This window comes from Solanum stenotomum, chromosome 8 (assembly GCF_019186545.1).
Source record: "Solanum stenotomum isolate F172 chromosome 8, ASM1918654v1, whole genome shotgun sequence".
Lineage (NCBI taxonomy): Eukaryota > Viridiplantae > Streptophyta > Magnoliopsida > Solanales > Solanaceae > Solanum > Solanum stenotomum.
The window spans coordinates 71,872-91,209 of NC_064289.1; the positions used below are offsets into that span (position 1 = coordinate 71,872).

Genomic DNA, 19,338 nt, shown 5'->3' on the forward strand with positions numbered 1-19,338 from the left:
TATATATATTTCATTTCTTTAAGTTTCTATCTTATCTTTGTAAAATTGTAGTCTTCTCCTTTTTTCTGTCGCATGCATATCATATGGTTGTTGTCTAATGAAAGTATCAAGTATCTTATAAAAATTGTATGGTGATAAAAAAACAATAAAAAATTTCAATAAAAAAATAACATATGATAAAGTTTTAAATATTATTTATAGAATTTTTATTTGATTTAAGATAATTTTATGATCAACCACAATTTTCTTATCTATTTTTATATGGCTATCAAGGAGCGTATCTTGCGACATAACATTTTCTCAGATTAAAATGAACACAAAATATCACAGGAAATTCATGCATAAAAAAATTCATACTCAATACAAATATAAAAAAGAACAAATATATTGAACAATTCATAGCCAATGAAGAAGGAAGACGAAAATATATGTTCATGCTATATTCACTCTAGTGTTTCATTTTTTGAAATCTCAACACTTTACTTTCTCCGTTCATTTTTACTTACATTTCTATCCAAAAACAATTTATCATGCCTATATTATCATATTATAATTAAAAGTAAAATATGTTTTCGAAATAATGGACTAAACATCAAAACTAATAATTCAATGGATACGTTGATGCTCGTTGTTTTAGCAAAATTAAGAAGAAATTTCTTCATTTGAGGGTAAAAACATAAAAAAAAAAAAATAGAAAAAAAAAAGAAATATCTTACCTCAATCATGTGAACTTTTTTCGTATTTTTTATTACTATTGTCCCACAACTTGATCAATTAATTTTTTTTTAGAAAAAATAATTCACGATGTGTGTATTCGTCAATTTTTTCTCATTATGTGAACACAAATTATTAAGTTCTCTCTCGAATTAAAACACAAAAGAAATTAATTAAAGAATCAAAATAATAAAATGAAATGAAAATCCCGTTGCACTATTTATAGAACTTTTCTGTGTGAAGCAAAGTTCACAGTTAATTGCACATTTCTCTTTTCTCTTCTTCTTTTTCTTGAATAGAAAGTCAATACTTAAATTCCAATGATAAGAGCATCAACGAAACATATCAATGGATTAGGGATGAATCATTGATGAAACTGTTAAGTGATCTCAAATAGTCACAGAAAAGAGATCCCCAAAAATTTATAAGGAGTGGATCGTTGTGATTTATGATCAAAGAAAGATGAAGGTTGAAATTGTTGTGACTATTTGTAGGAAATAAGTCTTTTTTTTAATAAATAAAATATGTAGGTTAATTAAAAGTGTATTTATATTCTAAAATAATACAAATAATATTGAAGTATGTATGTGATGAAAATCGTAAAAGGAAAATACAAGTATGAATTGATGAATAAGTTGCTACAATTTATTCACCAACTATTTCTTATGTAGTACCTCGAGTTTCGTTGAATTTCAAACTTGATCAATTGTTGCAAATAACACTTGAGATTTTTTAAGAAGATGAAGAGTAGAAAACTTGAAAAACTGTAGTATAAAAGTGAGAGGAAACACTTCTATTTATAGCTAACAAATAGTGTTATGAATAGGTGCTAATTGTGCCTTATCAAAAAAGTTACAACTTATCAGAAAAGGCACAATGCTTTGAAAAAGTCACAACCCTTCTGAAAAGTCACAACTCATCGGAAATGTCACAAACTGTCAAAAAAGTTTCAACCCTTCAAAAAAGTCACAATTCATCGAAAAAGTCACAACCCTTTAATGTGAAAAAGTATCTATATTTAATATTATATAAGTAATTAATTAAATTAAAATAAATAAATTGTGTATTTTTTAATTAACGGTATAGTAATTCAACATTCATTTTTAAAAGTTCATGCTTTTGAGATAGTATAGAAGATAGATAGATAGACAGATAGATAGATAGATGTCAAGTCAAAATTCGATAAGAATAAGAATCACCAATTAGTTATTGGACTGTAGATAAGTATAAATATACAGTGAAATTGTCAAATGTAGATAAAGGGTTGGCTTTTTTATGCTATCAAGAGACAATGACATTCTTTCATGCTCAATTTCAAGTTTTACTATATATATTAAGGAACATGTCCGCGCTTTGCACGAAGATTAATAGATATGTGTTAGAATGTTTTTTATTTTGGATTAATTATATCATTATCTTTTCATTTGAAATGATGATACATAATGAAACTTATCAAATTTAGATACTATCTATTTAATGTGAATAATACATTCTTAATGAATAAGTCAGAATATATACTCTATTAAAAAAATACTTTATTTTCATTGCTAAAATATATAAATACATCAACAACGGCCCAACATTCTTTATTAGATTGATGTTTAGAGAATATATTCTCTAATCATAATTTATTTCAGCTCCTTATTATGTAGAAACCAATACATGAAAGACGTCATGCCATTCTTTGTTTGTTTGATCTTGTGAAACTCCTCTGTATATATATTTTTTCAATTGCTCTTGTTCCTTCCTGAAATATGCAATTCACTCTTGCATAATATTTTCATACATCACTTTAACCGATTTGCTTGATTGTTCAATTGTATCTGTATTCAAAAATAAATATTTAGAAGAACAATTTAATATAGTCATGAATATTATCATTAATATTTTACCTTGACAATTCTCTGAACTAATTATTTGGAGCCGATCTTTACATTTTTTTTTATCCATTGTAGTACTTCTGTATAAGTATTTGTCAAAGTCAGATAGAGTATTGCAATAAATGGTAAGTTCCATATAATAATATTGGATATTGAAAAACTAACCTCAATTAACCACTATGAGCCGATGGTGACTATGAAGATAAATGGTGTGTGTGGATCTTTATTATTTTGTTTGTGGTATTTATACCACTTTTTTGATGTATTGATTGTGCTACCATTTAATTGTATGAATTAATTATTTGAATTTGTTAAATGTTTGTGTAAAGGTAAGTGTGAAAATTTTGTAAATAATTGGAGAAAAGTTAGGAATTCTTATTGTTTTTATTTATTTATTATGAAATATATGGTATGGATTTATTATGGAGATATAGTAAATAAAAAGGTGTAGAGAAATATATATAGATAAGTTTTCACATTGATCATGTAGATCAACGTGAATATTTTGAAATTAAAAAATAAGTGTATTTTACAACTTTTTCCATTGGTTGTGATCTCCATTTATTCTTTTAAATAATGAGATTATTTATGAAATTGTTACATCTTGATGTAAAAATAAGTGTAAGACATTTTGAGAAAGAATAGGCAAAAAGATTGAATTTGTATTTTTTTTTTATTAATTCGGGTAAAATTGTAGAGAGTATCGCGAGAGAGGTTGAGAGTCTTTGTCAAAGGGTAAAATATGAGGTGCGCACTTGCTTGTGTTACTGATTTGTTATATAAATAAAGGGAAAGGTGGACAAAAATTGCTTAGTATGGTGTTATTGTATAGAAAGTAATCCACACATATTAGATCATGATATGGCACTACATAAATCTTGGAATTTAAAAGATTTTTATAGATTTAATTTAAAATACTACTAAGATTTTCAATGATATCCCTGGATGTAATTTAACTTCAAGCACTCATCCATAAAAACACCAATGGCATGAACATGAAAGAAATAATTATATGTTGATATCATTATTTTAAAGTTATAACTGAAGATTGATGTCTCAATTTAAGAAAATATATATTTAAAATATCTTACTTTTCATCTCTCCTCATCATTGCTACTACAATTTATTACATTTTCTACCTTCTATTTTTATAATTCTTAATTTTTTTTATTTATCTCTCCAGTTTATTACCATAATTAATTATTCTTATTCACAAAAATTTCTTTTTCCTTAATAAGTTTTTTTCCTTTAATTTATAAAATTTGAATAAAAAATAAATCTCAAATATTTTTTTTTCTTTTTCCGTGATATTGCTGCAACATGTTATATTTTTTTATTTCTTCTTATTGTTACTGTAAAAAAAAATTAATTCATCATCCCACTTCTATTTCTAAGGTTTTCTAAATAAAATCTTTCTTATCTATCTCTCATTCTTATTATCATAACTATTAAATTATTATTATTATTATTCTCCAAATTTCTCTTTTTTTTCTTATTTTTTCTCCCTTGACCTATAAAATATATATAAAAAAAGAATAAAAAATATCTCTTTGACCAAAAATCATAATTCTCCTTTTTCTTCTTTTCTTGAGTTTTAAAATATTTTTTTAATTATATTTTATGTTAAAAAGCTTAAAAGAAGTTATAAAATAGTGTCTAACTTAATATTTTTTTAAGACATAGTTATGATACTTACCTTTATATTATTAATTATGATAAATATATTTACCTTATTTATCTCTCTTCTCTTTATTGTCTTTCATCTCTCCTTATCATCAATTTACTCATTATTTTTTCTTAAATTTGTTTCTCCACCTTATTATCATAAACTCAAAAATTTTACAAAATAGTGTCTTATTTAATACAATATTTTTAAACATAGTTATGATACTCACCTTTATATTATTATACATTATGATAAATATATTTACCTTATTTATCTCTCTTCTCACTATTACTACAATTTATTGTCTTTTATCTCTCCTTATCATTGCTACAATTTACTCATTATTTTTTCTTAAATTCGTTTTTTAACCTTCCATTTTTATAGTTTTTTAAAAATCAAAAATTTTATTATCTCTCCACCTTATTATCATAAACTCAAAAAAATTATAAAATAGCGTCTTATTTAATATAATATTTTTGTAACATAATTATGATACTCACCTTTATATTATGATAAATATATTTACCTTATTTATCTCTCTTCTCATCATTACTACGATATATTGCCTTCCATACCTCCTTATCATTACTACAATTTTTTTATTTTTTTTTACCTTTTTAGTAGTTTTTTTAAATGAAAATTTTTATTATCTCTCCTCCTTAAACATATCCTTATTGTCATGATTTATTATTATTATTCACAAAAATTTTCTTCTTTTGTTCTATAAAATCAGTTTAATTTTTTTTTAAAAAAACAAATACCTTATTTATCTCTCTCCTCATATTACTGCTATTTATTATTTTTTCTTAAATTCCTCTTTCTATCTTCTATTTTTTAAAGTTTTTTTAAAGAAAAATAATATCATCGATCTCTCTTCCTTATTATCATAATTTATTATTATTCAAGAAAATTTTTATTCTTTCCTTATTTTTTTTCCCTTTTGATCTATAAAATTTGCCAAAAAAATCTCTTTGACTAAATATTATAATTAGTTTTTTTTCTCCTATTCTTGACTTAATATATTTTTTTGTTATTTATGTACTATGTTAAAAAAATTCAAAAAATACTATAAACTATAATCTTATTTACTTTTTAAGTAGTTATATATATTAAGTTTAATTGATATATTTTTATAATTTCATATTTCAAATGTTAAATAAAAAAAGTAGAAAGAGAGAGAACTGACTACAGATAAAGTAAAATAAAAAGTAACTCTTTTAACTTCTTTTCCTTTTCCGTGTTGTCTTTTTATGGTAGTTCTTTTAAATTTTTTCTTTCCTTTTACTTTTTACTCAATTTATTACTATCTTCTTACTTTTATCTATATTTTTTACTATCATAAAAGAGAATCAAAAATCTATTTTCCCTTTTCATATCATTTCAATACTCTCTATACTCATTATTTGTATATAAAAAAGATTAATTGAAATGAATAAAAAAAATTTTAAAAATTGAGAAAATAAATAAATAAGAATGGTGGTCATAGAGAGGTGTCACATAGGATTGCTTAAATTCTGCTTTATGCCACATAGGATTGCTTAGATTCAGTTATATATATATATAGATTTCGTGATTATTTGATACCTTTCTAACTCTATGCCTGGCACTATTTGTTTATTTTTATTTGTCATTGTTTGATTTGGCACACTTATTAATAAAATAATTATTGATATAAGTATTTTATCAAACTATCCATACTAAATGATATTTACTGTTAGATCTTTAAAAATAATTTAAAAAATAAGTATTTACTGTTAAAAAACAAATATGAAAAAAATAATTTGTATTTTCTTGATACTCAAAACTCAAAAGTAACAAATAAAAATAAAAATTCATTTTAAGAATAATTGACAAGTAAAAAATGAATGGAGTGAGTATATGGTTCTGTTCGCATGAGGATCACCCATATACATACGCAATTTTACAAGTCATTTCTAAAGTAGTAGAAAAGAAAAGAAAGAAAACAAATTCTGCTACTCGATCGCCTAGTATTACTATTATCTACTTTGTTTTATTACAAAAAAAAAAAAAAAAATGCATGCCAGGATCAACACTGCCTACTTGGTAAATCTCTTACAAACCTCCATTGACACCAAAGCTTACACTGCAGGCAAACTTCTCCATGCCCATATACTACGAATTGGCCTTTCTGCTGATACATTCCTCCTAAACCGTCTCATAGAATTGTATTCCAAATCTGGTCCTATTCACACCGCACGACACCTGTTCGATCAAATGCTTCAACCAAATATATATTCTTGGCACTCCCTCTTGACTGCTTATTGTAAGCAAGGTCAGCTTGACAATGCCCATGAGCTATTTTCGAATATGCCTGAAAGAAATAGTGTATCATGGAACACTCTCATCAGTGCATTTGCTCGAAACCGTCATGAAACAAAGGCCTTGGAGGTTTATTCTCAAATGAACGCACATGGTTTCTCACCGACCCATATCACATTCGCCAGCGTTTTAAGCGCCTGTGGTGGGTTGGCTGAATTGGAGTACGGCAGGGTGTCTCATGCTTCTGCTGTCAAGTATGGGCTTCACAAGAATGTGTATGTTGGGAATGCTTTGTTGAGCTTGTATGTAAAATGTAGCTGCCCTCGGGATGCGTTGATAGCCTTTAGGGAGTTGGATGAGCCTAATGAGGTTTCCTTCACGGCAATGATGTGTGGATTGGTAGATAATCACCAAGTGGAAGAGGCATTTGAAATGTTTAGGTTAATCCAGAGGAGTGGAATTAGGATTGACTCTGTTTCATTGTCTAGTGTACTGAGAGGTTGCGCTAAACGCGGGGGTTTGAATTTTGGTTGGAATGGTGAGACTGATAGTGATCTACCTAATACGCAGGGGAAGCAAGTCCATTGTTTCACCATTAAACTTGGATTTCAAGGAGACCTTCACGTGTGTAACTCCTTGCTTGACATGTATGCAAAAAATGGTGACATGGAAAGTGCTGTAGTATTGTTTGGAAACCTTTCTGAAACTAGTACTGTTTCTTGGAATGTTATGATAAGTGGGTTTGGACAGAATCATGATAAAGAAAGAGCGATGGAGTACATGGAAAGGATGCGGGGTATGGGTGTTGAACCAGATGAGGTTACTTACATAAATATGCTCGCGGCTTGTGTTAAATCAGGGGATGTTGAAAATGGCCGCTTGATATTTGAGAGCATGGCTTGCCCTAGCTTGATTTCATGGAATGCTATTCTTTCAGGCTATTCACAGAATGAGGAACATCTCAAGGCACTAAAGCTTTTCAGAGAGATGCAATTTCAAAATCTGCGACCTGATCGGACCACTTTGGCTATCATACTTAGTTCATGTTCTGAGATAGGGTTTCTAGAAAGTGGGATGCAGGTCCATGCTACTTCATTAAAGTGTGTCTGTCCTAGAGACATATATATAGCTAGTGGTCTTATTGGTATGTACCTAAAATGTGGTAGAGTAGAAGCGGCTGTACGTATTTTTGATGGGCTCACTCAAGCAGATATAGTCTGTTGGAATTCTCTAATTACTGGTTTATCCTATAATTCATTGGATAAAGAAGCTTTTACTTTCTTTAAGCGAATGCTACAGATGGGGATGTTACCTAATGAGTTTTCATTTGCTACTACACTGAGTTGTTGTACAAAGCTATCCTCATTATCGCAAGGGAGACAACTTCATGGGCTGATAATTAAAGATGGGTATGCTAATGAAGTTGTAGTTGGAAGTACTCTGATTGACATGTATTCCAAATGTGGCGATGTAGATGAGGCCAGGGTACATTTTGACATGATGCCCTATAAGAATACAATTACATGGAACGAAATGATACATGGCTATGCACAAAATGGTTGTGGAGATGAAGCTATTTTCTTGTATGAAGACATGATTTGTTCAGGAGGAAAACCTGATGTTATAACTTTTATTGCTGCTCTAACTGCTTGTAGTCACTCTGGGCTTGTCAACCTGGGGCTTAAGATATTCAACTCAATGCAGCAACAATATGGGTTGATGCCACTTGTTGATCATTACACTTGCATGATTGATTGTTTGGGTCGCGCTGCCCGGTTTAGTGAAATAGAAGAACTCATTGATAAGATGTCATGCAAAGATGACTCTGTTGTCTGGGAGGTTTTGCTTAGTTCTTGTAGGCTCCATGGAAATGTAACTTTAGCAAGGCGGGCAGCAGAGGAGCTAATCCGTCTTAATCCGCAGAATTCTGCCCCTTATGTGCTTCTAGCAAATATGTATACATCGTTAGGGAGATGGGATGATACAGAGGAAATTAGAGCTGCTATGTTGGAAAGGCAGGTAACTAAGGATCCTGGTTTTAGCTGGGGGTGAATTTTTGAATAAGTAGCAAGTGTAGCAGGCTGCTTTAAATTTTGACAGACAGCTTAAGTGAAAGATGCCCCTGTTTGCTAATGGCAGGAAATTTGTGCATCTGTCTCAACTACTTGTAGGTAGTTGATATGCTCTGTTATAGCTGATCAAGCTCGGATTTCTCAAAAGGACCTCCAATTTTTTAGATATTATTTCAATGTACTGTTTAGTCTCCGGAAAAAGCACTATTTCTTGGCCAATGTCATAGGCGGGTCATAGATTTCTTGTGTGTAGTAGCTTCTCATTTTCCCAATCGAGGGATAAAAATTCTGGATATTCTTCTTTCTTCTACTGGCTACTGATATTGATACTCTTTACTTCTGTGTTTGTATCATTTTTCTGGGCTAGCAGGATACAACTATGACTTACTGGAACTAAGAGGCTCCAAGTCATTGTCAACTAATATGTAGCTTCCATATCCAATGGTTGTCACACGGAGAATGCACAAAGAAGTTTGCTGTTACATTGCAACAAATGCTAATAGTTCATACACCAATTTCTGAAAATGGTCTAAGGTGTACATGAAAGGTATGAAGCATGTATATATAACTTCCTTTATGCAGATTGTGCCTCACTCTTGCAGATCCTATGCGCCAAAGTTACAAAAGAGCCAAAGTCCTATGTTGACATGCACTTTTTTAAGTGTTGATCCTTTTGGGAACCATTCTTCTTTGATCATCGATGGAGGAGCTTGAGATACAGCCACAGGCATAGCAGGTTGAATCTCGACAGGTAATATACTGCTTGCAGTTTGCAGGGTTAATTCAAAATACAGCCAGTTCTAGTAGAAGGAAATATATACTTTTCTAACTTCCCTAAGGCTCCTCAAAGGAAAAAACTCTTCCAACTTCCCTAGAGCTCCTCAAAGCCTTCTTCATCCCCTTCTTCCTCTATTCTCTGAAATTCTGTCCTCCAGGTTTCCATCTGTTGGGATACCAATATGTTTAGATACTAGGGATCTCAAGAGAATGAGAATACATTTGCACAAACCTATAAAGGTATAGTAAATCTACCTGATCATCAGAGAAACGTAGATGCTCTGCAACAAAAAGTATGCTTGTGCTGACTTTTGACACTCTTTTTGCAGAATCTTGCCTGAGGTTTCGTGCAACTTCATCATATTCAATCATCTTAACCCGAAAACCATAGCTCATAAAGAGATCGTCAAGCCACTTCTTTATGGCAGACTGAACACAAACCAAGAATTAGATTGTCTTGAGGATTCTCTAATGCTTTAATTGAACAAAGAAACTGTCTGCTCAACTTACAAGATCACCAACGTGGTCTCCAACATCCATGTCAGCCAGCCAGACAGGAAGTTCTCCCAAGAAAAGACATCCCTTCATGGCTAAATTACTGACAGTGGACAAGATATCTTTAAAACTTTCCAAGTTCACAACAGGCAATCCCTACAAATGAGGTCCTATTGTTACTGATAAGATACTCTATACACATGAATTCCACATCAATTGTATGCTATTGACCATAATACATATACTTCCTCCGTCCCATTTTATATGATGTAGTTTGACTTGACACGGAGTTTAAGAAAGAAAGACAAACTTTTGAAACTTGTGGCCTAAAATAAGTGATAGATGTTTGCATGGCTATACAATCATTTCATTAAGGGTAAAATGAACATTTTAAAGTTAAATTGTTACTCAATATAAAAGTGTCATTCTTTTTGGGACCGAGTAAAAAGGAACTGAGTCATATAAATTGGGACACGGGGAGTAGCAAGTTCAAACCCAAATGAGGATAAAAGTGGTACTTCGAACATAAGGTGACCTTCTAGAAGTGCAAGATGATCAGTCACGATGCTGCCAATAGCAGCGACAATTTAGGAATGTGAACTACCACAGCTGATGAGTGGGAAATATACATATTGTGATTATATGTCAGTGAAGCCAGTAGCCAAGACAAATGAAGCCAAAGATGGACACAAGTTTCACAACTAACGAGAAGTTTGCTACAATCTGGAGCACAAAGATGGAAGCATAAACAGCCGAACTCAAGAAAGATGCTCACTGTCATGCCAAAAATTTAGTCTCTGTGACATGCAGCCCAAGCTCTGTGTTTTCTTTTCTAGTTATTGTCTTTTCTGGTGGATGAGAGGTGAGTAAAAATCCTCTTCTTTTGTTTGAGCTTGTATGGATGAAGAGCCAGCAGGGATAAAAACTCTAATTCTGGAAGTGCCATAAATGAATTCTTACTTCATAGAAGATCAAAAGAAATATCCAGAAACCATATATTCACCTGAAAAGCCCATATACTTTGTCTTGTACCGCTGAATCCTTTACTGCACAGTATATTTTCTACGTCAAAAGACTCTGATGGGACATGAAAAGACATGCATCCTCTTGGGATCTTAGCCCCAGCATCTATGTCATCCACAGTGGTACCATAAGGATATGCTTCATGTGCTCATCAAACCAACACATAGGAATAAAGACAAAATGGTAGAAGGAAAATCTAGGAAGAAAAACATTATTCTTCAAACACAACCATAATACAAGTCATAGATGCCATTGAAAAAAGCATGGAAGTCTAATCAAGAATTCACTAAGCTCAGAAATAATATAGCTAACTATGTCTCTTTTGATGCCTGAGGAATGGAAGAAATAGATGATTCTTTCAAAATAGTGAGTCTGCATTGAGAGTATCGAAAGATCCTTCCTATTTTTGGTGTAAAGAGAAGATTGTACAGATAGATGGCAAATTGGAGGGATGCCAACTGATGACATGGTTCATAAAAACAATTTTGAGATTAAAAAAACTCATTACCAACTCAGCGTGATATATTAACAAATGTACTAGTATGTCCGGTAGAAAGAACCAAAAACAGGAAGGTACTACCTCAACATCATAAAAGAACAATAGCCTTTAGCTTATCACTTATTTATCCCCCCTCCCCCCACCTCCACCCACCCCCAAAAAAATAATATTTGCTTATCAGTATATCCCCAAAAAGACATTTAGCTTATCACTTCTTTATTCCCCAAAACAAAAGAGAAGACATTTTGCTTATCACTATCCCTCTCATTATATTCCATTTTACTTATAACTAGAACTAGAAGAAGCCTCAAGTAGTTTCAACAAAAATATCCAGTGCCTCAACTAGTTTGGAATTGAGATATAATTGATTGATTGATAAATTTCTTTTTCTATAACAATTATTAATTGATTTCTAAGTAGAAGATAAATATAAATAAAATGGCAAACAAAGATAGTAAATAGTGGTAATAGTATCTTCTATGGACTACATAACATGGCTATATGGATTCACAAAAAGAAGGAAAAAGGCTCAAATATGCCATCGAACTTTCAAAAAAGGCTCATTTATGCCATCCGTTAAAATTTTTGCTCATTTATGTCATTGTTGTTAAAGAAAAGGCTCATCCATGCCATTTTTTTTAACTCCGGTTTTGCAAAACCACTTTTTACACCCCAAACAACGTTTAATACTTTTCAATTGAAGTTTTTGGATCAAATGTACTCTTTTTGTTTCTTCTTCCCTAAGAATACCAAGAACACATGAACAACTCCCAAATTTTCAACATCTTCAATTCTTCACGAAATCATCTCAAATTTCAGCTACATCATTCATTTCTTTTTAAAAAAAAAACAAAATTCTAAAATCATCTGTAGAGTTTAAGAAATTCACCTGTATTTAAAAAAATTCCAAAAAAACGAAAATCATATGTTAGTTGATCAATGATTTTGCAATGTAAGAACAAATGCCTAACTGTCTCAACTGCTTCCCGACATAAACAACAACGTGTCACCAGAATGTTGTTTCTTTTCCTTAGATTCTCATGTGTTAGTACTGCCTCTTTTGCTAGCACCAAGTGAAACATGCCACCTTAAGTGGAGTTTTGGCTTTCCAGATTTGTCTCCAAGGCCAATTGAAAGTTAGAGAAGCCCTGTTTATGACCTTGTAACCTAAGTTCACTTTGTATCTTCCTTTGTTGTGCTCTGTCCACCGTAGGCAGTCCGCCCCTTCCTTCAAACCTTGAAATGATTCCAACCTTTTAAAGAACTCAACTAATCTACAAACTTCCCAGACATTTAAATTCCTTCGGCGATATAGATCCCAACCTTAGGGAGACCACATTTCAGCCACTATTCTGTCTTTATGTAGTGCTAAGTCAAAGATGTCAGGGAAGATCTCTCACAAACTTTGATTACCAAGCCATCTATCTTTCCAGAATCGTGTCCTGATACCATTGTGTATTATAGTAGTATGATTCCTTAAGAAAGGCCACCAGTTCCTAATTGATCTCCAAACAGTAACACCATAGGAATTGGTTGCTTCCTTGGTGACCCATGAACCCATCTCTCCATACTTCAGTTTAATCACCTTGCTCCACAATGAGTATGGTTCATGAGCATATCTCCACAACCATTTCAGCTTTAGAGCCTTAATTTGGTTCTTCAAATTTTTTATGCCTAATTCTCCTTTTTTTTTTCCGTGATCAGAACTTTCCATTTTATCAGATGGTATCCCTTTCTTTTCTTGTTTCTTTGCCCGAAAAAATCCCTTCTTAGTTTATCCAATCTTTGTACTACTCCTGCAGATATTGGGAACAAAGTTAGCATGTACGTAAGAAGGGCATCTAAGAATGCATTTATCAAAGTGGGCCCGCCCCCCCCCCCCCCTCCCCCCTCTTGATAAATATTGTGCTTTCCCTCTAACCAACCATCTTCTTCTCACATTTCTTCAAGACAAAATTCCAAATTTCTTTGGACGGTAATTTTGCTCCCAATGGCATCCCCAGATATATAGCAGGTAGTGTTCCCACCTCGCCTCCTAGCACTGAGGCCAAAAGCTCCATATTAGAGACCAAGTTTATAGGATATAAATGGTTCTTTCCTAGTTGATGTGAAGACCTGACATGCCTTCAAAAAGCACCAGAATGACCCTGAGGTACCTTAGTTGTTCCTCATCTGCATCACAAAAAATCAAAGTGGCATCTGCATATTGGAGATGTGTTCCCTCCAAACTCCTCTCATTGTTTGTAGACACTTCAAATCATGTGATCCACCTATTGTTTTAGCTGTCTTGATCATGTTGTTAAGTCCCTCCATGACAAGAATAAAAATGATGGAGATAAAGGATCCCCTTGTCTAATTCCTCTTTGAGCTTCAAAAAAAACTTCAAGAACACCATTAATGAGGACAAAAAACTTTACTATTGAAATGCAAAAATGTATCTATCTAATCCACTTTTCTCCAAATCCCATTTTCCTGAGTATAGTGAGAAGGAACCCAGTTAACATGATCATAAGTTTTCTCAATGTCCAGTTTGCATAGGATGCCTGGTTTCTTTTTTTTTTTTTATAAGATAAATGGTATTAATAACAGCATCAGGAAGATGCTAAATTTATAAGATATGGCATTTGAGCTTACAAAAAAATCTCTGGCTAACTATACAAACTATCTAACCCAGAGCTAATGAATTAGTGAAATCTTGAAGTTGTTCTGCATTAACAGCAGGATACAAGTTGGTCCAACTAAACAAATTTTCAGTGAACCTAGTCTTCAAAATGCCTAAAGCAGTTGACTCTCCATCAAAACATCTCTTGTTCCTCTCTAACCAAATACACCAAAAAATACAAGCAGGTATCATAATCCAGATCTTCTTGATGGCTTTGTCCACTTTCCATAGACTCCAACTCTCATATGCATCCTTAACAGTAAGGGGTGTGGTCCAATTGACGCCAGAGAGACAAAAAAACATGCTCCATAATTCTGAGGCCAGCTCACAATGAAGAAGGAAGGTGTATGAGGTTTTAGCCTCTTTTTTGCACATATAGCATCTATTTGGGAATTGGATTTTTCTTTTCTTTATGTTGTCTTGGGTGAGACATGCCTCATATAGAGCTATCCAGGTAAAAAAAACTACCTTAGGTGGTAGCTTGGTCCTCCAGATGAGTTTCCAGGGCCAGTTAGCTATCACGAGGTTTCTAGAACACAACTGTTGATACCCTTCCTTGACTGTATAAACTCCTTTCTGGTGTCCCCATTTGAGCTTATCAGCTGCCTGGAGATTAATGTGACAATGTTGTAGTCTAGCAAAAAGGTCTACCAGATCATTCACTTCCCAATCGTGCATATTCCTTCTAAATCTCATATCCCAATTGATCCCTTCTCTATTAGCAGCAATAGCAACAATAACAGAATTGGGATCTTGAGCAATTCTAAACAAATCTGGGAAATCCTCCTGAAGAGTGGTATTTCCAAGCCATTTGTCTGTCCAAAATTTTAGGAGTAAACCATTGCCCAATTCAAAGTAAGCGTTCTGATCAAATGTATCCCACAACATCCTAATACTCTTCCACAGTCCCACTCCATAAGGAAGTGTAGTAATATTTGAGCACCATTGATTCAGCCTTCCATGCTTAGCTATGATGACCTCTTTCCAGAGCCCTGCGTCTTCCAAGTTGTATCTCCAAAGCCACTTCATCATCATACTTTTGTTGTGGGCTGCAAGGTTCTTAATGCCAAGACCTCCTTGGTATTTTGGTTGTGTGACCTTCTCCCATTCGATGAGATGAAATTTGTGTTTCTCCCTGTTGCCTTTCCAAAGGAAGTCCCTTCATGCCTGGTTTCTTTTGATCCACTCTAGAGTCTATGCTTCATTTGCTATTAACACCGCATCCATTATTTGTCCTCCTTTGATGAAAGTCATCTGTTGGGAGTCTACCAGCTTGTACAGCACCCTTTTGATTCCTTCTGTTAAGAATTTAGACAACAACTTATAGAAACTGCCTATCAAGCTTATTGGTCTAAAGTTTTTAAGTTCCTTTGCTCCTTTCTTCTTTGGGATCAAGGCAATATATGTGGCATTGAAACACTTCTCAAACATTTCCTACTCATAGAAATTATGGAAGGCCTCCATGATATCCTGTTTAAGAATTTTCCAACATTTGATGAAAAAACCCATAGTGTAACCATCAGTTCCTGGGGCTTTATCAATGGCACATAACTTCAAGCATTTATAAACTTCTTCCTCCTCAAATTTGGCCTGTAGTTGTGATATTTCTTCCTCTAATATTGAAGGACAATTCACTAAATTTTCATCAGGTCTCAATCTTGTTGAGTTATTGAATTCACACTCAAAAGATATCGAGTTTTGGTATCTAGCTCGGAGGGAAACTACTCTTGAAATTGGAGGTGATTTCGTGAAGAATCGAAGAAGTTTGAAATTTGGGAATTGTTAATATTCTTTATGTGTTCTTGGTGTTCTTAAGGAAGAAGAAGCAAAAAGAGTTCATTTGATCCAAAAACTCAAATTGAAAAGTGTTAAAAGTTGTTTGGGATGTAAACAATGGTTTTGCAAAATCACAGTTAAAAAAATGGCATGGATGAGCCTTTTCTTTAACAACAATACATAGATGAGCCAAAACTTTTAATGGATTTTCTGAAAGTTCGATGGAATATTTGAGCCTTTTCCTCAAAAAGAAAGAACTTCTTTTACAAGATCTGAAATTTAATTTTTACAAGTTTAGGTTTAGACTTTTTAGGAGAAACCAAGGAAGTTACTACAGGGTTTTATGGTTTGACTAGTACCAAGACTGTTGAATTTGCAAGGTAAAGTAACTCCTGAGGCTTCTCCCTTGTAACAGATATACAAAAGCTCCTTTAAGGTACCTTTTATTTCCTTATACAGAAGGTATTAGGTTTTAGTGACAGGAAAGAACCATTTACTTGAGATACAAGAGCTGGAAAGAATGGGGACAAAGATGGAAGCACACATCCAACATAAGGATATAGTTTCTACAAAAATGGGAAAAAAGAAAGGGATCTGTTGATTTACTTAGTTGCTGGATCAGAAGAGGGGGGAAACAAGAACCAAAAGAAGTGGTGCAGAATCATCCCAGCATGCATATGGTGGACAGTTTGGAAAGAAAGGAATAGGAGATGTTTTGAGGATAGATTTAATTTCATATAAAAAGTTAATGGTAATTGAATGTATCCTTATATTTTTGGTGTAAAGAGGAATATATAGAAGAAGTAGAACAGATAGTTGATCTTTTAGGCTCTTCGTAATTACTTTTGCTCCTTTGTGTCTCTTTTTTGGAGGTCTCCAGCATTAAGGAGGAATATAACATTACCATTTTTATTTTACTTTAAAAAAAAAAAGATCTCTTAATGCATTCTGCTGGAGGAAAGAACAGAATAAATTAGAGCTTGATGATAGAAATTTCATTTATTAGGGAATTTGCAACTGCAGACACAATTTTAGACTTTGAAAACATCCTTAGGCCACCAAAAGATGGTTGCTTTGAATGGAAAATGGAGGAAACCATTGTCTGTTTGATTTGACTAAAAACTATTGTTTCCCAGATTCTACCTAAACATCAACCCCAGCCCCAATAAGAAAGAGTGAAGAATAAATTCTGTAGCTGGCATAATCGCATGATCAGCAATTGCAGGTTCAAAACCGACTATGAACATAGTTAATATAAAACAGTAAAATCATATCTCATAAATAGAGAAATCTAAAAGAGTTGCAGAATGGTGTAAGTTGTGCATTGGTTCCCATACAAACTACCAAAAAATAACACACACAAAAAGGGAGAAGACGTTAAAACCTTGAAGCTTCTGAAGTGCTCCTCTAAATACTTTCTCGGGGCATATGTCAAATACTAAAGTTGATGTTGGCCAATTGAGCCTGTAAGGTCGCGTATCCAGTCCATCTGTTAACAAAACAACCTGCAGCATGTGTGTGGAGTAGTGCCCATCAAAACCAATTAATTAGATCCTTGTTAATATTGGTTTCATACCTGTTTCAGTCCATCAGTAGATTGCATTGTTTCAAGCAACTTGTCATCAATAAACTTAGTTGCAAGACAGTATGGATGCAGCTCTTGATCCATGTCTTCGACACTATTACAAGGAAGAAGGCAGCCGACATAAGGGTCAATAAGGAGAGGATCTGCAAAAGCAAAAATTAAGTCTTGAACCTAGTAACTCAATCGAAATTGATTCTTTTCAATTTCAACAACCCTGTAGTGTAGCCATCAAAGCTAAGAAAATTGAAAAATGGATTTGCCTGGAGAGTGAGACTCCCGGAAACGAAGTGATGCTCGTTCAATGGCGGCCTGGAAAAAAGGGTCATTTTCCTGTTGAACCTTGAAGCTTGCTCGAGCTCTAATGCTGAAATATGTGCTGTGTGTTGAAAAGGGGAAAAAATGAACCCTGCCTCGTAACACTTCCATTCTACACTCTACAATGAATCTTTTAGGAACTATTTCTATCTTTTGGTTTTTTGTTTTTTTTTTCAATTGAACCAAGTATCCTATGAACATTTGAAACAATTATAAGATACAATATAATGAAGTTGAAAAAAAAAATGCCATTTGCTAAAAGTTATAAAGTTAAATGAAATAAAGATCAACAACAACTCTATAAATAACATTTTATAGATATTTTATAATTTAAAGTAATATTTCTTGAGTTTTATTAATAATCAATGTAAATGTAAGTTAACTTTAAAGTCAATTATCCTTTCTTCAATTAAAAAAATATATAATAAGAAATAAGAATATTTTTTATTTATTAGAAAAAAATTCATATCTTTTTCTACATAATCCATATTATCGGTTAAAAAAAATATATGTTATTATTTTATTTTAATTCATAAAATGAGATTAAAAATGACATTATTAGTTAAAGAGACTTTGAAAGAAAAGAAACAAGAAAGAGATAAAAGTGACATTTTATTCGAAAAAGAATGGATTTAATGAAAAAACAATATGTTCTCATTCTACCCAACTAAATAATAATAAATGTATTTGGACCAAACTATAATGATACAATAAATTATGAATAAATCATTGAGAGAAGTTATATCCTTAAATTATACGTGAATTATTAATTTCATCCCTAAACTATAGACAATCATAAACACACCCATAAGATCTCTCTCTCTCTCTCTCTATATATATATATAAAGGAGAATCTTAGACTTGCTTATGTGGCAGGCCTCTAAGGCCACCATTTGTGTTTATATTTTTTCTTCTTTTTTTGGCCTTTTTTTTCTTATTTAAATTAGTTTATTACTTACATATATATTTAAAAAGGGCAAAATTCTTTATTACAGGAGAAATATGTTACTGGAGAGTTTATAAGTTACTAGTGTTACGGAACACATAGAGACGTGTTCCGTAATCAAAAACCAAAAAGCTTCTGCTGTATTTATCTTACCCTCATTCCGTTACTCTCACATCTTCTATTTATTCCTTCATTTTGGTTGTCTTCTTCTTGTAACTATGTCGTCCTTCCTCTAATCATTTCCTTCTCATTTCAATTCATATTTTATATAAAAGGAGCATACTCATGAATGGTGAAAAGATGAAAAGAAGACTAAAGAGTGATTTCAGTATATAAATGAAGATGCTTTCATCGATGGTCAGTTACGTTGGTCACTTGATATAAATGATCAGTTTGTGATAGTGAAATTTTTTCTTTATTGTATTGAAATTTCAAGTATGTATATATATATATATATATATATATATACTTAGATATCGGAGCCCGTGCTAGCACGGGCCCAATATGTATTATTTTTGTTTCAATTTATGTGACAAAGACAATATTAAAGAGTTAATCAAACTTTAATATTAATTTAAAATAGTTTAAATTTTTAATTATTGTTAACTATGGTAAAAAAAAAATTATGTCTTTTAACATTCTAAATTG

General features: G+C 32.3%; 2 protein-coding genes across 4 annotated transcripts; one reads left to right on the forward strand and one right to left on the reverse strand.

The window, feature by feature from the left end:
* The first annotated feature begins 6,188 nt into the window (after window positions 1–6,188).
* LOC125872771 (pentatricopeptide repeat-containing protein At4g20770) lies at window positions 6,189–8,917 on the forward strand. The gene has a single exon (XM_049553558.1). It carries the CDS (start codon window positions 6,295–6,297, stop codon window positions 8,590–8,592), a length of 2,298 nt encoding a protein of 765 aa, XP_049409515.1. The 5' UTR covers window positions 6,189–6,294; the 3' UTR covers window positions 8,593–8,917.
* A 155-nt stretch (window positions 8,918–9,072) lies between these two features.
* On the reverse strand, window positions 9,073–17,890 carry LOC125872772 (O-methyltransferase 1, chloroplastic). 3 transcript variants are annotated; one of them, XM_049553560.1, is made up of 7 exons: window positions 17,690–17,890; window positions 17,421–17,572; window positions 17,229–17,349; window positions 10,888–11,045; window positions 9,900–10,040; window positions 9,645–9,818; window positions 9,073–9,555 (listed from the first exon to the last, which is right to left on the reverse strand). In XM_049553560.1, the coding sequence occupies exons 1-7, from the start codon at window positions 17,853–17,855 to the stop codon at window positions 9,484–9,486; spliced, it is 984 nt and encodes a 327-aa protein (XP_049409517.1). In that variant the 5' UTR covers window positions 17,856–17,890; the 3' UTR covers window positions 9,073–9,483. The 3 variants fall into 3 exon arrangements, with proteins under 3 accessions (XP_049409517.1, XP_049409516.1, XP_049409518.1); XM_049553559.1 differs by having other exon boundaries at window positions 10,888–11,054; XM_049553561.1 differs by having other exon boundaries at window positions 10,888–11,012; window positions 17,690–17,888.
* Window positions 17,891–19,338: the final 1,448 nt, after the last annotated feature.